The following is a 25,968-nucleotide window of genomic DNA, read 5'->3' as shown; positions in this document are numbered from 1 at the left end:
CAACCTTGTGCTGACATACTTGTAAAGGAAGACACCTGAAGAAGGTAAACAAGCTAGAGTAGGTAACCAAAGCAGCTCAGAGAATCACAGAACAGTTGAGGTTGGACTCAACTCATCTCCAGACTTTGTCCAACCCCCTGCTCAAAGAAGGGTCACCTAGAGCAGGTTGCTTGGGATTTTGTCCAGTCAGGTTATGAGCATCTCCAAGGATGGAGGCTACACAGCCTCCCTAGAAAATCTATTTCAATGTTTGATAAAACTTCTTATATTTAAATGTAATTGCCTATGGTTTAGTTTGTGCCTGTTGCCTCTTCTTTCAGCGGGCAACACTGAGAAGAGTTTGGCTCAGTTTTACTTTACTATCCCTCACCAGGTATTTTTACACAATGATAAAATTGCTCTGGAGCCTTCTCTTCTCCAGGCTGAACAGTCCCAGCTCTCTCAGGCTCTCTGTGTAGGTCAGATGATGCAATCTGAATTGATCACCTTTGTGGCCTCTCACTGGACTTGCTCCAGTATGTCCCTGTCTCTCTGGTGCTGGGGAGCCCAGAAGGGAAGCCAGCACTGCATGGGTGTCTCACGAGTGCTGAGTGGAGGGGAAGGATCACCCCTCTCAGCCTGCTAGCAATACCCAGGAGGCTGTTGGCTGCCTTGGCCACAAGGGCACATTGCTGGCTCATGTTCAGCTTTTTGTCTGCTGGTCTGCCAAGCTGCTTTCTATCCAGTTGCTCACCCCCTACCCCAGCATGTACTGGTGCCTGGGGTTTTTCTTCCCCAGGTGCAGGCCTTTGCATTTCCTTTGATTGAACTTCATGAGGTTCCTGTCTGCCCTTCCTTTCTCCAGCCTGTTGAGGTCCCTCTGAATGGCAGCACACCCATCTAGCATATCAGTCCCTCCTTCCAGTTCTGTGTTATCTCTAATCTTGCTGAGGGTGCACTCTCCTCCATCATCCAAGTAACAGCCTAGAACATTCCCAAGCAGAATTCCTTAGTCTGCCAACTACATGCTATCTGTGCCCATCCCTTTGTTGCTTCAGAGATTAGACAAGATCAAAGAGTGCTTTGGCCACAGGCATTACGCATCTAGCCAGAATAATCCAAGCTTACTCTGATAACAGGAGGTAACACTTCACTGCACTAATATGGCACTTTATGCTTTCAGTGTGATCGGGAAAAAAGGTAGAAGTGAAGTGCTGGCAAGAGGAAGACGACAACAGAACTTGCAGTCTGTGAGACCTTAGTGTGTTAAGAACACGACATACTTCCACTAAAAAGCACTTTCATGGATTTCTTAGATAACATTAAACTCTGTACAATACTTACTTTGAGAGATACAGTAGGTGGAACTGAAAGATACTTTACACTTCCTTGCTAAGAAATCTGCCAAATAATGCATTTGAAAAAGCACACCATCAAGGAGATACTAAAGGTACCATGCCAAACTAAAAGCTGCACTGCTCAATAAACACCTAATTTTCTTACTGTCTTGTGAATCAGCAAAGTTGTATTTATTAATTTGCACTACAGTTTCTCAGAACTTATTTGAAGACTTATTCCCTAGGTATAACTGAAAAGCAAACAAGTCAAAGCTGACATGATTTAGAATGCAGACCTAGAATTAAATCCAGTTAACATCACTTTACAGTTTTTTTACATGAGACTGCTTTGATTACATAACACAAGTTTCAGAACTGAACAAAACCAAATTAAACTACTAGTTCTTTCTGATCATTAATTAACGTACCACTGCAGCTCCCACTTAAAAGGACTCAGGTTTTTTTTTTTTTTCTGGGTAAGAGAAATACTGGTATACCTACTCTTGCAATCATAACAAAGAAACAAACTATTACATTCCTGAAAAATATGTCATCCACGAAATAACAGCTATTCAAAGGGCAAAGCTCAAAGGAAAAAAATGTTCAAAGGTTCCCTGCATGTTAACTTGTGCACTAGAAGTACATAAGAGTTAGTTGAAAATAAAGGCCCAGTAATGCACCAGTTATCTACTATTTGACACTTCAGCACTACAATCTACTCAAGCGCATCTCAAAACGAAAAAGTATTTTTCGTGACGTGACATGCATGCATGGCAATCATTACAAAAAGCAAAGAATCCCACTTAAGGGTTCACTCATGTAGAATGCTGGTCAAATCTCTTTCTGACATTGATCACTGTGCAAAACAGTATTATTTCCTCACTTTTAATCCTACCCTGTTACTTAATGTAGCCTTTTAATATTAGTTTCCAAACATGTCAAAACATAACAAGATATTCGTTTCCAAGTAACAGACAAGCTCATGTTATTCTAAAGTACATACCTGAATTGCTGAATTCATGAAACATGTATTCCCCAAGTTACTCAGGCCACATAGGCCTGGCTGCTCATTGTGTCTTCCTGGCTCTGAATAATCATAATTCTTATAAGCAGTATATGATGGGAGACAATAGTTTGAATTTTTCACACTGTAAAAAAACAAAACAACTTTCACAATGTAAACATGTACTCTATAGTACTTTAATATATACAAGTACTTTATAAGCTTAAATGATTAAAAATGTTAAAATAACTTCTGTGAACAAGAAAGGATTTTAAAGAAATATTTAACTTCGTTAATAACATCATTTTCAATTTAAAAGTCACCAAAATCTAATGTACTGCAATAACTGTAATTATTATATCCCTACCCCTTTTTGATAGGAGCAGCTTCACAGCTTACTCTATTCTTCATTGCTCCATCAAATTTAATACACTCAGACTTTAGACACCACCAGCAGCAATCAATCATTTACGTCCCTTTTGCATCCTGCTACTGCAAGAGTGAGGTCGGTGGGAATAGGAATGCAGAGTTACAGGTGAAAGCTGAGATTTCCAAGGCCACTGTGGCATAGCTGCCTCACTGCATCAGACAGTCTATTTATAGCTTCCCTGCTAGGACAGCACAATCCAGCATGCAAATGCAGAAAAGCCTTGAGAGGTAAAAGAATGCGCAAAATGACTTGTAACAACTTCATTATAAATCGCTATGATGCATCTGTTTGGAGAAACTGGAGAAGACTGAAATAGGTAAAATGGTAAGATTTAAAGCAATTTGTTTCCAGATGAAATCATGCAAATACTAAATAAAGAATAACCCCCGAAACAGTAAAGTAAGCACATCTGAGAACGTCAGAAAGGCAAAAGAATCTTGTCCGAGAATGCTCTGTAATACAGATGTTAGAAAAAACAACCATCCAGAAAGGTTAAACTCTTTCTTAAACTATTTCAGGCACTGATCATAATGAAATCTGTGTGATAGTAGCTTTGGCTAAAGTTCAAAGTCACTAAGTATTATTCACATTAGAAGCAACTTGAACAAAAATTTGGAAGTCAGTTGCTAAGAATGACAAAGAAAAATATACAGTGCAAAGAACGAATCCTGATAAATAATTGAGATTTATCATTGTAAGAGTCTGAGGATACAAGTACCCAGTGGTACATTCCAGCCTTTATTCCTGAACAGCATCACACTCATATCCAACTGAATTCCAATTGTCCCCTTGGTGCACAATTACTCACTTTTCATGAATAACAGTTGTTTTGTTTTAATCACAAGATTTATTGAAAACTTTAAACAGAAGGGGAAGAAAATTTCTCCTTCTTGTGACAGCCTCAGAAATCTGCACAGTTTATAGCTTCACTGTCCATAAAGCTGCTGTTCTCAAACTTTTACATCTGATAATTTCTTTTTAATAGTTGACTTTCCTATCAGTCCTTCCCTGTTCCATACACATGCATTTTCTCTGCTCTCCAGCTTGCCCCCAAACTAGTTAAGTGGCATTGTGTTTATCGGTCACTCTCCATCAAAAATCCCTGTAAAGTTAGTTTTGCTGTTAAACTTAATCCTAATTTAAATGCTTCACTCTAGTTTATACAACATACTTTTTGAGCTCCAGGGCCCACATACCCTTCAAGCTTGCTTCTGTGGTCAGTTCTTCCCCATCATTAGTTCCTGGTTCACCCATGCATGACAGATCCCCAGGGAAAATTACCGTCCATCTCCCTTTCAGCTGCAATCCAGCCACTGCAATTAACCCCAATTCCCTTAAGTTGGCAAGACTTAGTTCCCCCAGGAAGAAAAAGCACAAGCTTGCTATTGGTGCTAATGCAACCTCCACAAAATAGCCAACTCCCCGACCCAGCTCAACAGTGCACACTAGCAACAGAAATGCACACGTACAGGGTACACAAACTTCCACTTTCAGCCCTGCTTGCTTCCTACTGCTTTCCTCACCTGACTCAAAGATTACACTTTTCACATGGTTAACAGCAAAGAAATCTCTTTTGGAAATTTAGGAGATGTAGGGGTACTAAACAGATCGAATGTAATTTTCCTGGGGATTTTCACTCCCCTTTTTCTTTTCTCTGCAGCTTTCCTCCCTTCACAAACTGCCACATTAGGAGGGACGCTAGAAAGCTAGGAAATGCAACTGGAGTCCTTTGGCTATAGTGCATTCACATAAAGATTTCCTCAAATTAGCTGAGTAACATCACGATAATTTAATTCAAGATAACTGTAATGCAGAGAGATCCCCAGTGTTGGTTTGCTCTAAGGGGCAAACTATCAGAGTTTACTTCTCAAAAGGGAAAGCCATTTCTGAGGTCTTTCATCTTCTGTACTAGCTCACAGAAATACATTTGAGGGGTTTAGAGAATATGGTTACAACACTCATCCTGTGAGCCAGGTAATTCATTAATTTTTTCTTTCAGGTTTCTGTGATATTTTATCAAAATGCATCAAGCAAAATACAGTGCCTACTATGTACAGGAGACTAGGAGATGTCTCTTTACAGCTTTATCAGTCTGCATACTTCACTTTTTCTGGAAGAATTATTTTTATTTAAATTACATTGTGCCTCTGCTTTCCATGCTTATGAGATTGGACAGAAAATAAAGTATTGTTAAAAGTCAGTAGTACATGGTTAACAATGGAAAGCAAGCAAAGACGCTTCACTCAAACAGAAATGCCCTAGAAAAAGTAACTTGTGATAGCGCGGCCCCAACCTCCACTTGCTTTTCCTGAAAAACCGTTAAAAAATTGCCTTTAACAAAGGAACAATGCATGGAAAAGCAGAGGAGCAGTATTAGAATGGGGCGCTCAAATAAGGGCAGTAATAGAAAGAAAACACTGATGGCCTTTAGAAGAAATTGCTGCTCAAAAAGTAAGGCAGAACTTGAAAAAATGAAACCATCTTCAGACCCTTGAACAGCTAGAGAGGGTTCCTGAAGTAGTGAAAATGGTAAAGGGAGGTTTCCAAATGAGATTTTGTTATCTATAGATCTATAAATGTCGAGTTGCATGTGCCATATGCAAAGTGACTTACATGTACTGTCTATCCTGCCTTTAAACCTCAAAGCAGCTTTCAGACGATGATGAATCCAGAGCACTCATTGTGTAGCTGGGAGTTTTGGGAAGTGTGGATTTGGAACAGAGAAGTTTGGAGAAGCATCACTAGCTTTGGAAAGGACACAATTTGACAGTGGAGTGCCATATACCAACAACAGGTGCTGCAAAAGGAATTTGAGTTGCAAGAATGAGCCCAGAAAATTAAAAGTTTGGACCACTTACTGAGCAACATAGTATTTCAACCACCTTAATGCACTGCAATGTGTTTTTGTGACCAGCCACTTTAACAAACCCGTAATCGAGTTCCATCAATTTTTAGAGATGCCTTAAACAGCAGGAGAGGCCCATGTCACTACACAAAGAGTACTGTCTCTGTTATTGTTCACAATCATCATCCGGAGAGCAAAAGATAACACTATAATCTATTTAAATAAAGTAAAAAAAAAAAAGAATTAACCTTACTTATAATATTTGCCTATGTGTCAGGTGCAACATGAAAAAACTGATTCTACAGGTGATGTAATTAACATTTATTCTTCTTGAAATAAGCATATTGAAATATAACAAGCAAGTGAAAAAAGCTGCTAACTGGCTGTCTTCTGACAAGCTGACACTACTGAATGATGAAGAAAGTCATTTTAGGAGCCTGAAACAATGGTTACAAATGATGAAAACAAAACAACTTTTCTCTTAATTCCCCAAGCAAAATCCCTATTTAAATGTTTTTAATCCCCTCCCCGCATAATTTTAAAAAATACCATATGTAACATGAAATGTATTGCTTTATAACAGCAATAAACAGAAATTCCAGTAAGACCTAAATGATGCGTGTCTCTCCCTGCTCTTCTGAATCCACTAACACATATTATGCTAATCCTCCTACGTTACTCTTTCAACAAGATCACCTGTAAAAGCAAAAGAACATCAACGATCAATTATTTGGAATCCTCCATTCCATCAAATGCAAACTCACATTTACAGAAATGAAGGCTTTCGACCTGATCAAATTTGCGCAAGCTATTTCTATTATGACTAGCTCAACACATAATTAAGTATTTACCAATTTGAGGCTTACTGTTGCTCAGAACACTTCCTGGATTAGAAAAGTATTACAGAAATCCATACCATTTAAAGAAACAGGCTAATTTCCAGAGTTTTAACATAATTTGTACTCTATAGCTGAGCTATAATAATTGCAAAAACAGGCTTGCAATGACTAGCATTTATCACTATACTACACACAACCTGTTGTTTGCTTTTTCTGCCTTACAAATCAGCTTAGTCAGCTAAAATTATCTTCAAAACAAACGTTGGTATTTCTTTTAGAGTCACAGTATCTCATGTTCATGTGGAGGAGCCAATGGATCCTGGAAAGCCACAAATGCATGATTTCGCTACTGTACTAAAGATAACGTGCAATGTAAGAGACAATAAGGCAGAAACATGAAAATAAATTCCAGGCAAAGCTGACGTAAGTAGTTAATTAAGAAAGTAATGAAAAGAAGATAGCATTAACTAATGGAAAAGGACTGCTTTCTTACACAAGGAGATATTTGCAAGAGGAGTAGAACACAGGAATAAACCGATCTTAACCCAGAATGATATAATACAATAAATACAGAGATATATCTTTCCATTTATCTTTTGAAGCCAAAAATGCTTAATGCAACAGAATATACTGTAAAGTACAGTGTATTAATGGATATGACTTCTCTATTACTGAACTAGTTAATCTTGAACATGTATTCTGACAGAAATGCTGCTGAAGTTCCTCCTGTATTACACATTGTAGTGAATTATAAATTTGTGATTTCTTAAATATATTTTAAACTCATCATGATTGAATTATTGCATTGTAAGGATAACCATATACTTCTGCACTGAATATGTGCCTTATGTAACATCCAGATATACTATGTCTGGAGTTACAAGAGAAAAATGGCTGATATTTCATAACACTATAGAGAACATGTACCTACTATCCGATTTACAGATGTTTAAGTTAAAGTTAAGGCATTTCAAGGGACCAATTCCTTATCAAAACTGAATTTTGTATCACTTCCTTTTAAACACATATTTCTGCCGAAAATCATCAAATTAAAAAACAAACAAACAAACAAACAAAAAACAATCCCAGAATTTTACCTTAAGTTCTAAAAGCTCCCATTTTGGTTCCCAAATAAACCAAAGAATAAAAATAAAATCAGCTAAAGCAAGCAAAAAAAACTATCTTCAAAACCTGCAAGACCTGGCAACAGGTTTCATAAGTGCTTCTGAAAAATAACTAGAGCATCACTAGGGAGAAGCTAATGTTAAAAAAGAAAAAAAAAAGAAAAAAAAAAAGAAGTAAAAAACAAAAAAAAGGAAGAAAGCCTTGTTGGCTTGATTTAGAATGGTGACTCCCTAGGAAAAAGTAACTGTTAAGCTTTGGTTTTGGTGTTACAACTGTCTTTTGCATAAGCAATGGGGGAAGGAGAGATTAGTTCTCAGGTGGAGGCCCAGCTCTGGTCAAGTAATTTTTCACACAATCATAGATACAAAGTACTTTTTATTTACTACACATTCACACACAGAGTACAATAGACTGCAGTTAAATACATGGATTTCAACTGTTTAACAGTGAGAGTTGGGGCTACTCACAATTGGTAGAAGCACAAGTGACACTTCACCCCTTAGGAAAAATCACTTCTGATAAATGCAGTATTTAACTGGAAGATATTGTATAAGATATTTAATATTTATGTCACCTTTTTAATAGTTAACATCTTCATGTTTGATCACAAAATACATGTTTGGAAAAATATTTTGAATTTGAATGAACTGTAAGAATAAGCCTCTTCAATTTCCCCCAGCTTGCATTAAAGATGAGTGCTCTCTGGTTTCAAGCATTTGAAAGATGCTCCATTATCTGTTAAAGTGAAATAATTCCATGTTTTTCTATATTCACCAACTTTTTTTACAGTTGTGTTCAACAAAAAAAGTTTACACACAAAGTTGGCCACTGGAATATGAAAGCTCTTCTTTTAGAGTTTTATCACATTCTTTATTAAACTTCTGATTTGGAATATAAAGGAGAAAACCCTTAAAAGTGAGAAGCCTCTTTTACTAAGCTGCTGCTCATTCAAGCACACCTATCAGACTGCTCTCTCTCAAATCTTCTAGCATTAAGACACAGAAGTTAAGTTGCTGATAATTAATCAATGGCTATAATCACTATGACAACCATTATAGCTAAAACAATTCAGCTGTAGTGGTCTCAAATCACTGTGTGATATCACATATGCTGCTATAATACCTTAGCATCAATAAATAAAGGAAAACCTGACCACCATAAATGTAAGTACTTTATACTTTTCTTGTCCATCTAAATTCAGGCAGGATAATAACAACAATGTATTTTTAGCATGATAAACTCTAAATGAAGTCTTTATATACTTTCTTACAATGGTCAACATTCTCTTTAGTGTCTATTCTACTAAAGACTAAGAGTTACTAAACATCTTTAACTGCCTTTCATTTCCTAATATCATGCTTTACAATACCTACAATATGAAATAGTGACCAGTAACAATTCAAAATATTACAAAACAAATCAAAATCCTTAAGGTATGAGTTATAAAACATCAAAATTTATTTATGTCACACTGGGGTGATTAAATTAAATAATGTTTTAAGGTACATTGCTTACTTTCTGTTGTTCATGTTGTTATAATTATTTGATAGAGATGGAGAGATCTTTGGTAAAGTTGAAAAATTGGATGCACCTGGGGACCTTTAAAAATATGAAAATGATAAATTAGATAAAAATGCTGAGATATTAAAAACTATGAAAGAGAGCTAATAAATGAACAATGCATATAAACAAGCATGGAAAAGAAATATTTTGTAAAAAGTGGGCAAAGCACTAAAAATACCCAGGACATGCAGCCCTTGGAATCCATCTTTTAAAACTTGAAATGCTTCACAGTGCTTTAAACTTTCATATCATGTTGAAGAAACAGACCTATTAAAAACAAAAAGCAAGCAAGCAAGCAAACAAAAAAAAAAAAGTCACAGACCACTGTGCTAAAAAGATTATTTTCAGGTTATAGTATGACTACAGATATTTTGATGTTCTAAAACCTAGAATGTAAAGTTTCTAATGTGGAAATTTTATGAATTTCTCATTTAACCATATATGGATGAGATACAAAAATGATTAAGATACATACTTCAAGGTTAGTTTAAAAGCAGCATGAAAGCATTTAACTAAAATTGTCTTATTAATACTTTAAAAAAAAAAATCCAGGATATTACGCACAATACTAAATAACCTTTAAAAACCTTTTTTTGCCAAAAGTAATAGCATTATCACCCACCCCCATTGTTTAATTGCTGATTATTTTAATCACAAAGACCCTCTGGATGTAACAATTAAATAAAATATACAACTATTTTGCAGTGCATTTTGCTTTTTCTGATCAAATCTTATGGATAACCATGGAAAAGGCTTTCAATACTCAAAGGAACTTAGGCACCTTCATGTTTTGTGGTCCCTATGCAACTCCAACTGGTTTGCAAAAAGCTTCAGATGTCCTTGGAAAGTGTTGAAATACATATCACAATATTCAGATAAGAAAATCTGCATGCTCAGGATTTTTTTAAGCACATTTCAAGAACTAAACTCTGCAAGATAAACATTTTTACGCAGGGAACTTTCCCAAGTATATTCATAGAATCATTTAGGTTGGAAAAGACCTTTAAGACCATCAAGTCCAACCGTTAACCTAACGCTGCCAAGTCCACCACTAAACCATGTCCCTGAGTGCCACATCTACTCTCTTAAAATACCACCGGGGTAGTGACTCAACCACTTCCCTGGCCAGCCTGTTCCAAATGCCTGACAACCCCTTCAGCAGACATTTCCTAATAGCCAATTTAAACCTGCCCTGGTGCAACCTGAGGCTGTTTCCACTTGTCCTATCGCTTGTTACTTGGGAAAAGAGACCAATGCCCACCTTTTTACGACTTCCTTTCAGGTAGTTGTAGAGAATGATAGGGTGTCCCCTCAGCCTCCTCTTCTCCAGGCTAAACCACCCCAGTTCCCTCAGCTGCTCCTCATAAGACCTGTGCTCTAGACCCTTCACGAGCTTTGTAGCCCTTCTCTGGACATGCTCCAGCACCTCAGTGTAGTGAGGGGCCCAAAACTGAACACAGTACTCAAGGTGCAGCCTCACCAGTGCCGAGTACAGGGGGACGATCACTTCTCCAGTCCTGCTGGCCACACTATTTATGATATAAGCCGGGATGCCGTTGGCCTTCTTGGCCACCTGGGCACACTGACGGCTCATATTCAGCTGGCTGTTGACCAACACCCCCAGGTCCTTTTCTGCTGGGCAGCTTTCCAGCCACTCCTCCCCAAGCTCATAGTGTTGCATGGGGTTGTTGTGACCCAAGTGCAGTACCTGGTGCTTGGCCTTGTTGAACCTCATACAATTGGTCTCAGCCCATTGATCCAGCCTGTCCAGATCCCTCTGTAGAGCTTTCCTACCCTCAAGCAGGTCGACACTCCCACCCAAACTGGTGTCTTCTACAAACTTACTGAGGGTGCACTCGATCCTCTCATCCAGATCATTGATAAACATATTAAACAGAACTGGCTCCAATACCGAGCCCTGAGGAACACCACATTGTGACCAGCCACCAATATTTTCAAATTTATTTTCAACTTTTTATTAATAAACCTTTTCCAAAAGAAAAGATCTATCACCATGTGAAGAAAATGTTTTTCAGTTTTCATAAAGCCAACATTCATAAAGCTTTCCTGTAGATTTTATCAATCTAAATCCTCCTCTTTGAACATTATCTTCAAAGAAGTACAATACACAGACTGCATCCACAAGAAAGGTATAAAATGGAAGTTTAACACTACTTAAGTTCAACACAAAAGTTAATTTATGCACATTCATACATGTAATTATTTTAGAAGCTATTTGAACTGAGTCATTTTGAACTAAAATTGAACTTTTCAAAAGAAATTTGAAGTTTTTATATAATTTAAACCAAGTTCAAATGCAATACAGTTTTAAATTAAAAAACTTGATGTATAATTATTGTCTAAAAAATTAAAAGAAACCAGAATAAGCTACATAAAGGGCTGGTTTCGATCTAAAACTAAAAATAAGTTAATTTGTTTCTTACAGAAGATGACAATCAGTAGTTTTAGTCTTTGATAGCATTTGCTATCAAATACTAAACAATAATAACATGTAAAACAGTAAGAGATTCCTACTGGTGTGTAGCCTTGCTGTTTGCTGACAGCTACCACCATTGCTAAATGCTGTGCACAAAGAAGAAAATTCATTCACAGCTCTAACAGCTTTTAATACATTTCAATACTTGGGGGAAAACTTCGTAACAACATTGGCAGAAATCCCACGCATTTAAAATAAAAAAAATAAGATCAAAACAAGGATAATAAAACCCCCTTAACAACCAGTAAGTGCTAATGCTGAATGTATTGCTGTACTGCAGTTCTGCCTTTAAAATTGTACAAAAAGAATGACCAAAAGTATCTACACGTAAAACAACTGCAATGACTTAGGAATCTCCTAAGACAAAATAAGTAATCAAATGTGCAACAAAAACTCAATTATCTTTTAAATGACAAAAGTATATATCCTTTTAGTAGTATACTAACTTCAGTATGTATTAATGTTACTGTGGTGTGAAAACACCACAGAAAAATGTCCAAAGAACACAGTTACTTGCTTGACAAAAATAATAAATTTTAAACTGTGGTTATAAAAAAAAAAACAAACAATATCACTAACTGGCCTTGCTTCTCATATGCAGGAGAAGAGTAAACCAAATTCTCAACATAGCTGGCACAACAACAGGAACAGATGTTCCTGACACATAACAGACAACTCTGAGAGGTAACTTTTTATGATCTAACAAGCAAACCCCACAACATGATTTTTTTTATAGGTTCCCATTTAACAGTCCAGCAAAAGACAGATTAAAAACCAAACATTACTGTAGTGATACGTAAAATCATGGGGCCTGATGGGATTCCCCAACTGCTGAGGGAGCTGGTTGATGTTACTGTGATGGTACTCTTGTTTATTTTTGAAAGGTCCTGGCTAGTGGGAGAGGTTCCTGAAGACTGAAAGAGGGCAAATGGCACTCTTATCTTCAAGAGGGCAAGAGAGAATATCTGGGGAACTACCTGCTAGTCCGCCTTATCTCAACCACGCAGAAGGTGATGAAGCAACTAATCCTGGAAACCACCTCCAGACACATGAAGGACAAGAAGGTGACGACAACTAGTCAGCATGGATTTACGAAACAGAAATGTTGCTTAACCAGCCAGCCTTCTACGATGAGACTATCAGCTTGGTAGATGAGGGAGGAGCAATAGATGTTGTTTATCTCAACCTCAGTGCGGATTTTGACACTGTCTCCTGTAACATCCTCGTAGACAAGCAGATGGAGCATGATTTATATGCGTGCAGTGAAATGGATTGAAAACCAGCTTAATGGTTGGGCCCAGATGATTCCAATCAGTGGCACAAAGTCCAGTTGGAGGCCAGTCACTAGTAATATACTCCAGGGGTCAATACCATCTCCTATACTCTCTAACATCTTTATTAATGACCAGAACATAGGACATAGTGTACCCTCGGCAAGACTGGAGATTACACAAAACTGAGAGAACAGGCTGATACACCAGATGAGCGTGCTGCCATGCAGAAGGACCTCAACAGGTGGGAGAAATAGGCAGACAGGAAACTTATGAAGTTCAATCAAAGGAAAAGCAAAGGCCTGCACCTGGGGAAGAAAAATCCCAGGCACCAGTACACACTGGGGCAAGGGAGGGGGCAGGTGACCAGATGGAAAGCAGCTTGGCAGAGAAGCACCTGGGGTCCTGCTGGACAAAAAGCTGAACGGGAGCCACCAATGTGTCCTTGGACCAACAGCCTCGAGGGCTGCATTGGGAAAAGCACTGACAGCAGGTCAAGAGAGACTATCCTTCCCCTCCACTCAGCACTGGTGAGACACCTGTGCAGTGCTGGCTTCCCTTCTGGGCTCCCCAGTACCAGAGAGACAGGGACATACTGGAGCAAGTCCAGTGAGAGGCCACAAAGGTGATCAAAGGCTTGCAGCACCTGACCTATGTGAAGGCACTGAGAGAGCTGGGACTGTTCAGCCTGGAGAAGAGAAGGCTCCAGATCAATCTTACCAATGTGCAGAACTACCTAACAGATGGGAATGAAGAAGATGGAGCAAGGGAGCAAGTCCCTTCTCAGTGGTGCCCACTGAAAGGACAAAAGGCCACAGGTATAAAATGAATGATGTGAAATTCCATCTGAACATAAGACAATGTTCACCCCCCAAAAAAAAAGTGTAAATAAAAGTGATAAACTGTCACCTTATTTACAGTGAGGGTGGTGAAAAACTGGAACAGTCTGACCAGAGTGGCTGTGCAGTCTCCATCCCTGGATACTAAAAATGTGCCTGGACATGGTCCAGTGCAATGTGCTCCAGCTGTCCCTGCTTTGAGTAGGGGGACTGGATGAGATTATCTCTAGAGGACCTTCCATTCTCAAGGACTCTGATTCCGCAAGGGTGTGGTTATTATCATGCTAACATATAATTTGGTATCTTAAAGCAAGCTTTAGTATGTTTAACCTACTTCAGTTTAGAATATTATCTTCTTACAACAAACAACTAATTCAGTTAATCATACTTCTTTGGGGGTTGTGCATGAAAGGTGGATATATTAACATTCAGCAATCAAAAAAATTTTAATGTTCAGGACATGTATTTGTTAACAGTTTCTCAACCCTGCATTAACTGATATTAATGAACATGTTTGTTAAACTAACTTGAAAACGTCTGTTGTACATTACCAGTGTTTGATATTTACCCAGAGGGGCTCAGACACCTGGTTACCAGAGTATAACGAGTTATTATGCATCAGCAAAAGCCAGTCTAGCTCTTGACTAGAAGACAATGTCTGACAACTCTTTCTTTTACAATTTAAGACAGAGTCAGTCCCCAGTTAGCTCTGTTCTCCACAATTACCGTTCTTACAGCAAAGTCAGTTGAAAGGCACACCTGTCTACACAACAACTGCTTTAGGGAAAAAACCCAGATTTTAAATCTATTGGTTAAAGATGAGACTTTTCATTTCAGTAGACAAACACAGTCTTTCTTTTGAAAGAGTCATGGATATTTTTTCCTGTAAAACTTGGATATAAAACTTGGATACACAAACATTAAATTATTTCAAAAAGGATAGCTAAGCACCTTTTATTTTTTTTTTTTTTTTCCTCTTAAAAACATTATGGGGTCCAGCTCAGAAACAAAAAAGAATCAAGTAAGAGCCTTTAGTGTTTTTCCAAGATAAAAAGGCATACAGTTTTGAACCAGAAAAAAAAATATGAAGAAAATTACCATGTGACAAATATTGTAAAAAAACATACATTATTATAGGGAGAAAAAAATATGAATGTGTATAGTATCAAATTTTTGATGGTCCAAAAAGAAAAAAAGATCAATGTAGTCCCTTTTACATGCAAAAATTGTTAAAGTTAACAGCAGACCATCTGTAAATTATGCAACTAGCTAGCTATTTGATAAATATGATTTATTCCACAGTGGAGTCTAACAAAACTGGACCAGAATTAAATCCGTTACTTTTATTATCTACAAAAATGTAAATTAATAGATTAATTAAAAAATTTTAGTTTTTTACCATGTAAGAAGTATTTTTGAAGAATGTGATGGATCAATAGATTTAAAACTTGTTTATTAAGCTTTCTTAGAAAATAGCAAACAATACTTTTCTAAAATTAGAAGGAAATAAGTTTCTAATTGATAGCTTCTTTGTATGTTTCTCTAACTTGCTTTTATATTTGCACATAAATAGGTTACACCTTCTTAATAGAAAACTAATAGAAACCTTGTCCTGGCTATTCATTTGGTAATTTGTGGAATTTCAAAACTTAAGCTCCTCCCTTCTCCTTGTAAAAAGTTTTATAATCAGAGATTGGATGAAATTTTTTAACTGTTGTACAGTTTTTCCTGAACAGAAGTAATTTCATTCTGTAGTAAAGTTGCTTAAGTTACTTGAACTACAACATTATATATACATGTAAAAAAAAAAAAACTCTTAAAAACATCCTCTTGATGGTAATAAACCATTCAACCAGGATTGGTTGGTTGTTTTTCTGTCTGTGGAATAATCTGCAGAAGGATACAGATATGAAAAAAAACTTGTCTGCACACAGATCACAAGTCTTCATTCAAGGACTGGGAACGGCAGCAACTAAGCTAGCAAAGCAACTGGGATCTCCATATTTGGATGAGTTTGTCAGATGTATGACATTGAGAAGACAGCTATTCACAGAAAAGTTAGTATAACAAAATTTCCTGCAGAACTGCCCATTAATGCTGAGTAATATCTATTTCAGGAGCAGATGACAGTAAAGACATTCCAGAAGTCACTATGCGCTCCCTAGAAAACGTTTCACAGAAGCCAAGCTTCCGGAGCAACAAATATCCAAGTAGCTGATATAAACAGCTGATATAAACAGAACCTCTGAGAGACAAAAATCCAGCTATTGCTAAGCCTGACTGACCCTGTGCACATTTTAAGAATGTACACCACATTCAGATACTTCCAGACACCCCCCACCCTTTTAAGCAGCATTAAAACATGAGACAATCATTAAACTTTAGAGGGGTTTTTACAGCGCATGTTGCAATTAATTCCACAACTAAGTAAATTCAGAAGTTAGAAGAACAGTACATAAAAGAAATCCAAACACTGACAAGCTTGCACATAGAGCGGATATTCTAAGTTGTGCAGCAGGGTCTCTAGTCCTATGTAAAAAGGATCTCAAACTTGAAACAAACTTTTCCTAGTTTCTTCAGAAGAAGAGACAATTATTTTGATACGTGATCTTTCCACTTGTACCAATTGATTATACTTCTAAGGAAAACAGAATTATAATTATGAAAGTGTTCCTATCCTGAGCTGAGCTCCCAATTTGGCTGCTTTCAAATGAAGTATTTTCTTTTCTTGCAGTAGAAAAAGATGCTCACACCTTTAACATGTTGTTCATAAAAAATTGCCAATGTTCATCATCTGCAGTAGTAAGACAGAAAAATTGCCAAAAGAAGCAATCAATACAAAGACTGCTGCTATGCTTCTGCTAACAAGAAAGAGGCAGGGAAAACGTGCAGAACATCTTACTATCTCTCATTTTCAACTGTCACAACATAGGTTGTGTTGCCATTGAGAGGGACCTCAACAAGCAGGAGAAATAGGCAGACAGGAAACTTATGAAGTTCAATCAAAGGAAAAGCAAAGGCCTGCACCTGGGGAAGAAAAATCCCAGGCACCAGTACACACTGGGGCAAGGGAGGGGGCAGGTGACCAGATGGAAAGCAGCTTGGCAGAGAAGCACCTGGGGTCCTGCTGGACAAAAAGCTGAACGGGAGCCACCAATGTGTCCTTGGACCAACAGCCTCGAGGGCTGCATTGGGAAAAGCACTGACAGCAGGTCAAGAGAGACTATCCTTCCCCTCCACTCAGCACTGGTGAGACACCTGTGCAGTGCTGGCTTCCCTTCTGGGCTCCCCAGTACCAGAGAGACAGGGACATACTGGAGCAAGTCCAGTGAGAGGCCACAAAGGTGATCAAGGGCTTGCAGCACTTGACCTATGTGAAGGCACTGAGAGAGCTGGGACTGTTCAGCCTGGAGAAGAGAAGGCTCCAGATCAATCTTACCAATGTGCAGAACTACCCAATGGGAGGGAATGAAGATGATGGAGCAAGTCCCTTCTCAGTGGTGCCCACTGAAAGGAGAAGAGGTAAGGGGCACAAAGTAAACCACAGGCAATTCCACTGTTTTACAGTAAGAATTATCCAACGGTGGAATAGGTCTTCCAGGGAGGCTCTGGAGCTGCTATCCTTGGAGATGCTCAAAACATGACTGGACAAAATCCCAAGCAACTTGCTCTAGATGACTTTTCTTTGAGCAGGTGGGTTGGACCAGACAATATCCAGAGATGTCTTCCAACCTCAACTACTCTGTGATTCTGTGAAAAGCTTAGCTGATTTTCTGAAATGATCCTGCCTTTTTCAAGGATTATAAACCTTTCATTCTTTCCAATATTCTGTATGTTGACCTTTCTAAATAAAGCATTTTATTCTCTGTCCTCAGACTTTACATTTACAATTTGTACTCTTCTAAACAGGCACTACACAGAGGTAGTCTCAGCAAGAACGGATGTGAGACTGGTGTGTGACCAATGACATTCCTGTAATAAGGTATCTGGATGTATATACTATTTGTGATGACAAACTAATACTCCTAATGCATCTCACACAGAAGACTCCAAAGCAAGTGTTTAATATTTCTATCCCTTTAAACTTTTATTAGATTTTTTCATAAAGTTTTAAACAGATATAAAAACCTGTCGCCATCACTGCTTATTGATAGTTTCTGTTTGCATCCATTAAACATTGCAAAATCTTCCACTATTACAATGCATTTGAATACCAAATTTCAGTCAATCTTTCTGATAGCTGCCAAACCTCAAAAACATACCCTAGCTTCACAGTAATTCATCCTCATTTGCTGGTTTACTTAAAGCCTCCTCTGACATCAGTATTGTCAGTATTCTCCTCTGACAACAGTATATCATTTTACTTGTCCCTAGATCAAACATTTTCCAGGAGATAGTCTTTAATTTATATACTGTTCCTGAATGCTTTCCATAAAATAGAATGGAAATTTGGCAGAATAAAAGCAGGTACCACCACCAAGAATATCTTCCTACCAAAACTTCCAAAAGAATCTGTGATGTTGAGTTATCTAAATTCTTTTAACCTTCAAAATCTATGTTTAAAGTTTGACTCAAAATTTACATTTTTACTAGATGCTTTTTGAGGTCAGATATTAAACTTCAAGTATTTTGCATCCCATTCTTTCTGCTGGTCTACATTCTCAATTCTTTGTATCACAACATGTTGCTAAGCAAGATTATACTGTTCATACTAATCTTAAACTGAACTCAGACTTCACTAAGCAACTTAATAGAAGCTAGTGCTCCTAATAAAAGTGCTTGAGATAAGACACCAAAGATAAAGAATCTCTGTCCTTCAAATGATAAGCAATGATACTATAAAAATGTTTTAAAACAGGAGTGAACCTAAATTACACGAATACAGACTATCAAAAGGCATAAAAGGAACTTTTTATGAAAGATATGCTCAAGAACCACCCAAAAAAGGGAAAAAACAGTTGACAATTTGTAAGGCTGAGATCGTATTAGTTTACTAGTAACTAGTTCCAACTGTACTTCAAAACCAACAGAACATGATTTAGATTCTGGAAACAATACAAAAAAAGTTTATCCATCTAAATGAGAAAACCCACACTCAAGTCTTTCTACTCACTTGCCATTATCAAGGTGCTGTTGATAATGGCAGCAGGAAGAACAGAAAAGAAAAAGAACATTATACTCTGTTAATTGATGACAACTTAGCAAAGAACAAAAGCAACATGCTGGTAATGTAGACTGCAATTTAAATAATGTTTATGTGTAAATATTGTGCTCTGGAGATAAAAGGACAAGTTATCCATGAAAACATTTACATATAAAAAACCAATGATAAAATACATATATCAATGTTCACCTAACAGATACACTATGTTTTGAAACAGAAATCTAAATAAAATTAGCTAAGTTTTACAGTTTTCTACTATAGATTTTTTTCCTATTTTTAAGTAGGGTAGTTTATATCACTGGCTGAAATTAACAAAATTAAGTAACATATGCAGGAATTCGCCATTATTATGTCATGTTCTACAATGTGCAGCACTTACAACAAGTACAGTATTAGGTATATTTTCAGCTAAAACATCTGGAGCCTGATTTTCAAAGTAAAGCATCATTTTAAAAACAGTTTTTTTTTTAAAGCAAAACAACATGTAAAAATAGTTAAGCTATAGTGAATAACATGACTTAAATCCACAACTTACTTAGGAGTTGAAGGACCTCTTGGCCATGTTCCATCCTCATTCTTCTGTTCTATCACCAGTACCTACCACAAAAAGTGTAATAAGAAAACTGAAATAGAAGTATCAGTAGGTTGCTTTCGGTTCCAATCTTTTTAATGGATTTACTGACATGAGATTGAGACAGAGAAGACTGATGTCTTTTTTTCCTCCCCATTCCTTAATTTGTGCAACTTTGGATAAATATTTGGATAAATATTTCTATGCCTCAACAATCCATGGATAAAATGGCAAGACCTTACCTCTCAAAGAGGTCAGAAGATGACCTACAATCTCTTAACATGTCTATACAACAGCCCTGTTAAGGCAGGGATACTCCTGAAGGAATTTTGCCTCTCTCAAAATACAACACAGATTGGTAGGAAAAAATCCCAAACAAACCAATTTTCTGCCTTGATATCCTTAAAATCATATCTGTCTGGTTACTCCTGTATTTTTTGCAAAAGCATTCATCTAATATTAATTGTCCAATGGGACAGTTGGCTAATGAAATTAAATTCATTCAAGTTGTTATTGGTACAAAAGGGAGTACAGAACACTCAGTCCTAAATACAGGCATCAAGTGCCATTTGAAACGCCTTTGGATATTTGAGGTATCTGCCCTACGCTGGCAGATATGACACAGGACCTACAAAAAGCTCGCTCCTTTCTGGACTGACAGCTGGCATAGCCTAGATCATCTGAAATGGCAACTAGACTCCAATATTTCAACTGGATCTAACTCTTAATTCCCAATGCAACTAATTCTGCATAATTGTACATCGATGTTTTAGAATGCTCATTAACTGCCATACTACACCTACACGTGTCTACACAGTGACATACATTCACATATGTGCTTATGCTCAAAACCTTATACATAACTCATGCTGCCATTTGAAGATATAACCACATTTTCAGTCTGAATAGGCCAAGACATGACATTGAAAAACAACCTTCTATCATGACCTGCTTTCTGTCTGGAAAAGACTAGTCTGCTATCTTTGGTCATGAATGCTGTAAGACAGATTCTGCCATGCTTCCTTCCATTGGCTCTCAGAGACTACAAAATAAAACGAAGATTTAGACTTAAAAGTTCAATGGAACCCCCTAGAGGCCCACTTCAGAAACCAACTGGTAAATTAAAGACATTAATTTACTCCATCACATACACAGTTTAGAATTACACAGTAAAAAATAACTGTTAGGTTAGACAGGCTGTAACAGTCACAATAACTATTATTAGATTAGGAAGCTAAGCAAGAAAAATAACAACCCTTGTGTGTCAGCAAGTGCAACTGACCAAACACACATGGTCTACCACCACATTTAGCATTTTCAGAAACCATGGTTAAACTCGGTTTTGAACAATATTTATTTTGCTGAAAGTACAGATGTCACCCAGAGATCTTTTTAAGGCTGCATTAAACCATGCTCACTTCATGGTTAATGTTTCACTGAGACAGAGGCAATTTGCAAGTTACATCTTTGACGCAAATCTTTTATGGGTGATGTGGGCTCTTCTAGCAGGACCTCTGCATTGTTAAATCTACCTGTGTGAGGGTTTAAGTGCATGCAGCATGAAGCTAAAGGGCACAATAGTTCAAGTTGTTATTTTGGTGTGCTGATTACTTACCTTCCATGCCATAAAACTGAAGCACAGCATAAATACTGCTGGTAAGTATCCTAGAGTCAAGTATTTCACGGAAATACTTTAATATAATCTTGCCTATAATTACTGCCAGCAAATTTCATCCATAAATATTTGTAGCACGACAGCATGAACTACAGCTGTTGAAAAAACACTGAACTATTTGAAGACTAAGAAATCAATATAATAATCTAAAAAGTTATTCTAACAATGAAATTGTTCAATCAGTTTGCATTTATATTTGTGTAGCCTTAACATCCAATATTTGTTCTTTATATTTATCTGGAAAGATAAAAAAAAAAAATCTTGTAAGAAATCCTGCCCTAAAGACATTTTAAAGTGATGATACAGTCTCACACTAAAGCAGGTTTTCAAGCTCTTTTGTCTCTATAGTTCTTATTTGAAATCTTTTCATTTTTTTCTTAATTTCTTTCTGAAATCCAGACAGAGGATTTTGAGTAGAAGACATTATTCTTTTAGAGGGCCTAAAAAGTTCTTCAAATTTTGGGTTTCATTATAGGAACATATCCCAGATCCTAGGTTATACCAAATTCAAGTCAGCAATCTTATTTTACATCACCAGGAGAGTTAGACTCATTAAAAATACACTCAGACTACTTTCATTTTGATCAATTTGTTTATAAAATCCTTATTAGCAGGCAATTTTCATTTAAAAAGGAGGAAAATTCATTAGGTACTGCTACCTTTTCACGAGCAAATAAATACACGTATAAAAAAAAGAATATTACACTGTACCTGTCCCTGGTATAAACCAGCATCCTGTATGGTACTGTCTGGTTTATTCAAAGGTTCAAAAGTATTACTCATGTATTTGTTCCACAGTCTGGTCTCTTTTTCACCTGGAATATTGAAGATTTTTCTTATCTCTTTTTCAATTGTGTCTGTTTTGAAAGGAAGAGAACACAAGTTTAGCATTTCACTACAAAAACAGTATAAGGCTGAATAAAGCATCAGAATCACCCACTCTTTTCTTATATTCAAATATGAATGGGACTGTAGAAATAGCTATGCAACTACATCGTGTTGTAGGACAAGCAGGAAGTTGCTAGTTCACTTGACTAAAACTGAAACAGTCCAGGGACTATTTAATTCCCTCCTGAATCTCTTAGCAAAGCAGACCAAGTAAAGACAAGTTGATAAATAACAGATGACAGGAGGTACCTAGGTACCTATCTACTAATTTCTCAGAGTGTGGTAACACAGAAGAGTGTGTGGGTAGGGAACAATTAGAAGTGAGACTGGCAGCAAAATCAGATGCAGGGAGTGCAAGTCATTCTGTTCCTCTCCCTAAATCAAACCCTTTGGTTTCCACTCTTCTACTACCCGTATCCCAGTTCAGCTAGCACTGACCATGGTATATATGCAGACTTTAATTTACACACTTACAGAAATTAAAGACTACTCTGTAAAACTGAAGCGCATAAATTTATTTTAAAAGGACGATGAAAGTTTTTACATCCCTGAAAGATTTGACATAAAAAGGTCTACCAGCTCCTATTCTACCTGACAGAAATATAATAACCGTTACATAATTTTAAGGTAGTAAAACTATTGTCTACAACTGAAATTTTAAAAGTTCATAATTAACCCCATTCTCCTTATGAAAAAGTAGAGTTTATTAAAGTTATTTAATTTGAAATAATATGTACAGTGCTATACCACAGCAACCTCACTTAGACTTCTTTTTTAATTGGTACACGCATAAAGCCCCACAGCAGCCAAGTCTCATAACAGCTAACACAGAAAACAAAACAGGAATCAAATGTACAGTTTATTCCTGATGACCACTGAAAACACAACTATAAAAATGGGTACTGTAAGGTCTTTGAGGGACATTTTCCTGAAGTCCCAGGATAAAAACATCAGTGTGTCAGCTCCTCTAGCACTCCCCTTGCTCCCTTTTACTTAAGATTGTAATTTTCTCTTCCACTATGTTAAATATGAAAAGTCAAAATGAGACCTGAGACTTAGAATTAACTTATAAAAATCCAGCCATTGGCTTGTGAAATGCATGACAACTGGACAATATAATATTTGTAGATATTGTAGGCCAAATACAATTTCTTTCTATACTAGTTAACACGTATTTTGGTATGAAAGCAAGTGTTAGACTGGATCATCTATTTCTGTAATAGGGATGATATGTAGGCAAGGTAGGTGCTATAAACATGCCAACAGGCTGTTACTTGATTCACTGACTTTAAAAAAAAGATAAAACAATGTACTGTGTGAATCAATACTCAACCAATGATTTCAAATAACTATGTTTGAATGTAAGAATTAATGTAGTCAGCAGCAATCTTCCAGATTTATCAATGACTTTCACTAAAAAAAGGATTTACAAAAGATATTTTTTCATTATCTTAATAATACCAGGACAAGTAATTATTTGAGCATTGCAGTTCATATTCTTTGCAAGTACTAAGTTAATGTTTATGTTATGAGACAGGAGGCATCAATCCTATCAGATGACTACACATGATGTCCAAGACTCTGGGAAGAGTACGTTCCACTTGACTATTATGCTAATTTTGATACTGTGAATCTAAGGTTCTTTTACATACTGCCACGAACATAATGAATGCACACTTTATAATTCTTCCCCCAGCAAGTATCACTGAAGTGCTGGCTTATGATCTAAAGTGAAAACTCCTGTTCCAGTATAAATGAAAACATTACACTTAAATAGGTATGGTCTGAAGCATATTGTGTTCAGGGTTCTCCTCTAGTAGTGTTACACACATCCCATGTATGAGACGATTAGTACTAGGATGATCCCTAACAGAGACAGAAAAATCTGCCTTTAAAGATGCCTCACACTCCATCAGCTACATAGCCACAATTTGAGATAGTTCAATTTGAGAGTTAAAGGTTATGGATCCCACAAAGGATATATCCTATATTGTTAAAAATCAGATAGCTCCTCTAATAAAAACAGCTGCATGATTTAAGTACTACTTTGCAAGACTACGTGGAAGAGCGTTGATGAAATGCTGGAGAAGTTCAGTGGATCCTGGCTCCTAAAAGCTAGTGCTATCACAAATACTGGCTAAAGGAAACTCTAGTAAACTTGATCTGTACTATGAAACAGTAATCCCAGCTTCCTAAAGAAGTGAAAAGCTGGTCACAGATCCCAGAATAAATTGTCCATAAAGGTGGCAAGCTTTACGTTCTTGCATTTTGCAGCAAGTTAAAGAGAAAGATGAATCAAAGCCATTTGCCAAGATAACTTATTGGCAAAAGTCCAGAAGTTCATTAGATGCAGAGCCACTGGTGTAATCTTCTACAAGGTTTATCAGCTCAGTTTTGGAATTGTTTTATGGCATTGCAGACACAACCTGACTCCTATTTGTCCATAACAGAGGTTACAGACAGTCTTTCTACAATTTTGTGGTTTCTAAAACTTTTGAATAAAGCTAGAAAAGGCCTATGCATTAGCCGATGACTTAGTTTTATCATACTTTCATATGATTAATACTCTTGGAATAGATCTTTAACTCATTTTCACAGAAGCCTGGATGTTGTCTAGGATCAACAACAATAACTAGACTGAAATGCTGTCTGAACTACATCTATTGTCTTGCTCATTTTCTTGAAAAACACCCCCCCAAGAGTAAATCAACAATCAGTCTCAAAGTTAATACGCACTGCCTCCAAGGCTAAAGTCCTCAATTGTAAGAGATTCCCAAGAAGGTCCAAAGAACACATTAGTGCATTATTAGGCCTGCCCTTTATAATTATTTTTTCCTATCTTGTACTAATTTAGTGACTTACATCTTAGCTTAGTTTCTATTTGAACGGAAAAGCAAAGGCATTCCAGTAATAACACACATTTTAAGACTGGTAGGTGAATATTATATTGTGCTCAGAGTATTTAAGGTGCTCCAAAACTTTCTCTGTTTATGTGAATTAAGGAAGGTCTTGTCTTGATCTTTTGAGGGCAGTAAATAATATAATCAATGATAGTGGGTAGAAAAATTAAAACTTCTTGAAAGACCATAGTACCTTACGTCCACTCACTTCAGTGGGGCTGATACTGCCTCTTTTGTACTACAAGTCTTCTGCACCCATGATGAATATGCATCCCCTACTGGCATATGCAAGGAAGGGTGAAAAGTAATCAAGATTCAGTGAGATTCCTCTTGCATATGATTTATTGATACAATGAGCATCTCTGCTATATATTTGATGAATTCCACAACTACCTCAAATATACTTAAGGTAAGGACAGGGGGAAAAAAAAATCACCATCTTATTAACGGATGATAAGAGAAAAATCTCAGGGATCAGTTATTCTTTCACTCTTAAAAGTGGTTTTTAATTTTTCTAGCTCTTTTTCTAAGATACAAACTCTTTTGGATGTCATGGCTAGGATGGCCCTCCTTCGTGTTCTGCGTAAGAAGATTCAGCTTCAGAAAGGGCATATTTGTAAGGCTCCAAGAGCATGTCACCCACATCTAAAGTCAGGCCAGTGTCTGTAAAGGAGCTGCCATTGAGCCTGACCGTTTCTCATTGCCCTTCATGACAATTTTCTCGTAACTTTAATTCTCTCTCTGCTAAGAAAAAATTAATACACCTCCAAATAAACAGTTATTCCAAAATGGTTAGAACTTCTGGTTAGAAATTGCCTATAAATCCAATGATACAATTAAATTCAATATAGCTGTAGAATAGCTTCTATCTGGTCCTCAGGGAAGGATAATGTTAATTTTTTTTTTCTAAGTTTCCGGGTTGGCTTAGAAAATAATGAAGTACATGTTCCCAAGTTAAACAAGCTCTCAAAAATTAACAATTAACATACAACACTGAAGTCTTGTTTCAAGGACAAATGTCATAATTTTTAAGTTTTTATTC

General features: G+C 36.9%; 1 protein-coding gene across 3 annotated transcripts in view; it reads right to left on the bottom strand.

Moving 5' to 3' along the window:
- USP15 (ubiquitin specific peptidase 15) overlaps nt 1–25,968 on the bottom strand; it is a 69,876-nt gene that overhangs the window by 18,567 nt on the left and 25,341 nt on the right. For 2 of the 3 annotated variants that reach the window (XM_082488195.1, XM_082488194.1), the window contains 4 exons: nt 21,850–21,995; nt 19,428–19,489; nt 9,074–9,157; nt 2,320–2,464 (listed from right to left, as the gene is read on the bottom strand). In XM_082488195.1, the coding sequence (XP_082344321.1) occupies nt 2,320–2,464; nt 9,074–9,157; nt 19,428–19,489; nt 21,850–21,995 (437 nt within the window). Of the gene's footprint in view, nt 1–2,319; nt 2,465–7,929; nt 8,294–9,073; nt 9,158–19,427; nt 19,490–21,849; nt 21,996–25,968 lie in introns of those variants that run through there. The other variant, XM_082488196.1, reaches the window with a different exon arrangement.

The sequence above is a fragment of the Vanellus vanellus genome, assembly GCF_965231255.1.
Source record: "Vanellus vanellus genome assembly, chromosome: 1".
NCBI classification, from domain to species: Eukaryota; Metazoa; Chordata; class Aves; order Charadriiformes; family Charadriidae; genus Vanellus; species Vanellus vanellus.
The sequence above is the reverse complement of the archived record's forward strand: the minus strand, read 5'-3'. Positions and strand labels throughout refer to the sequence as shown.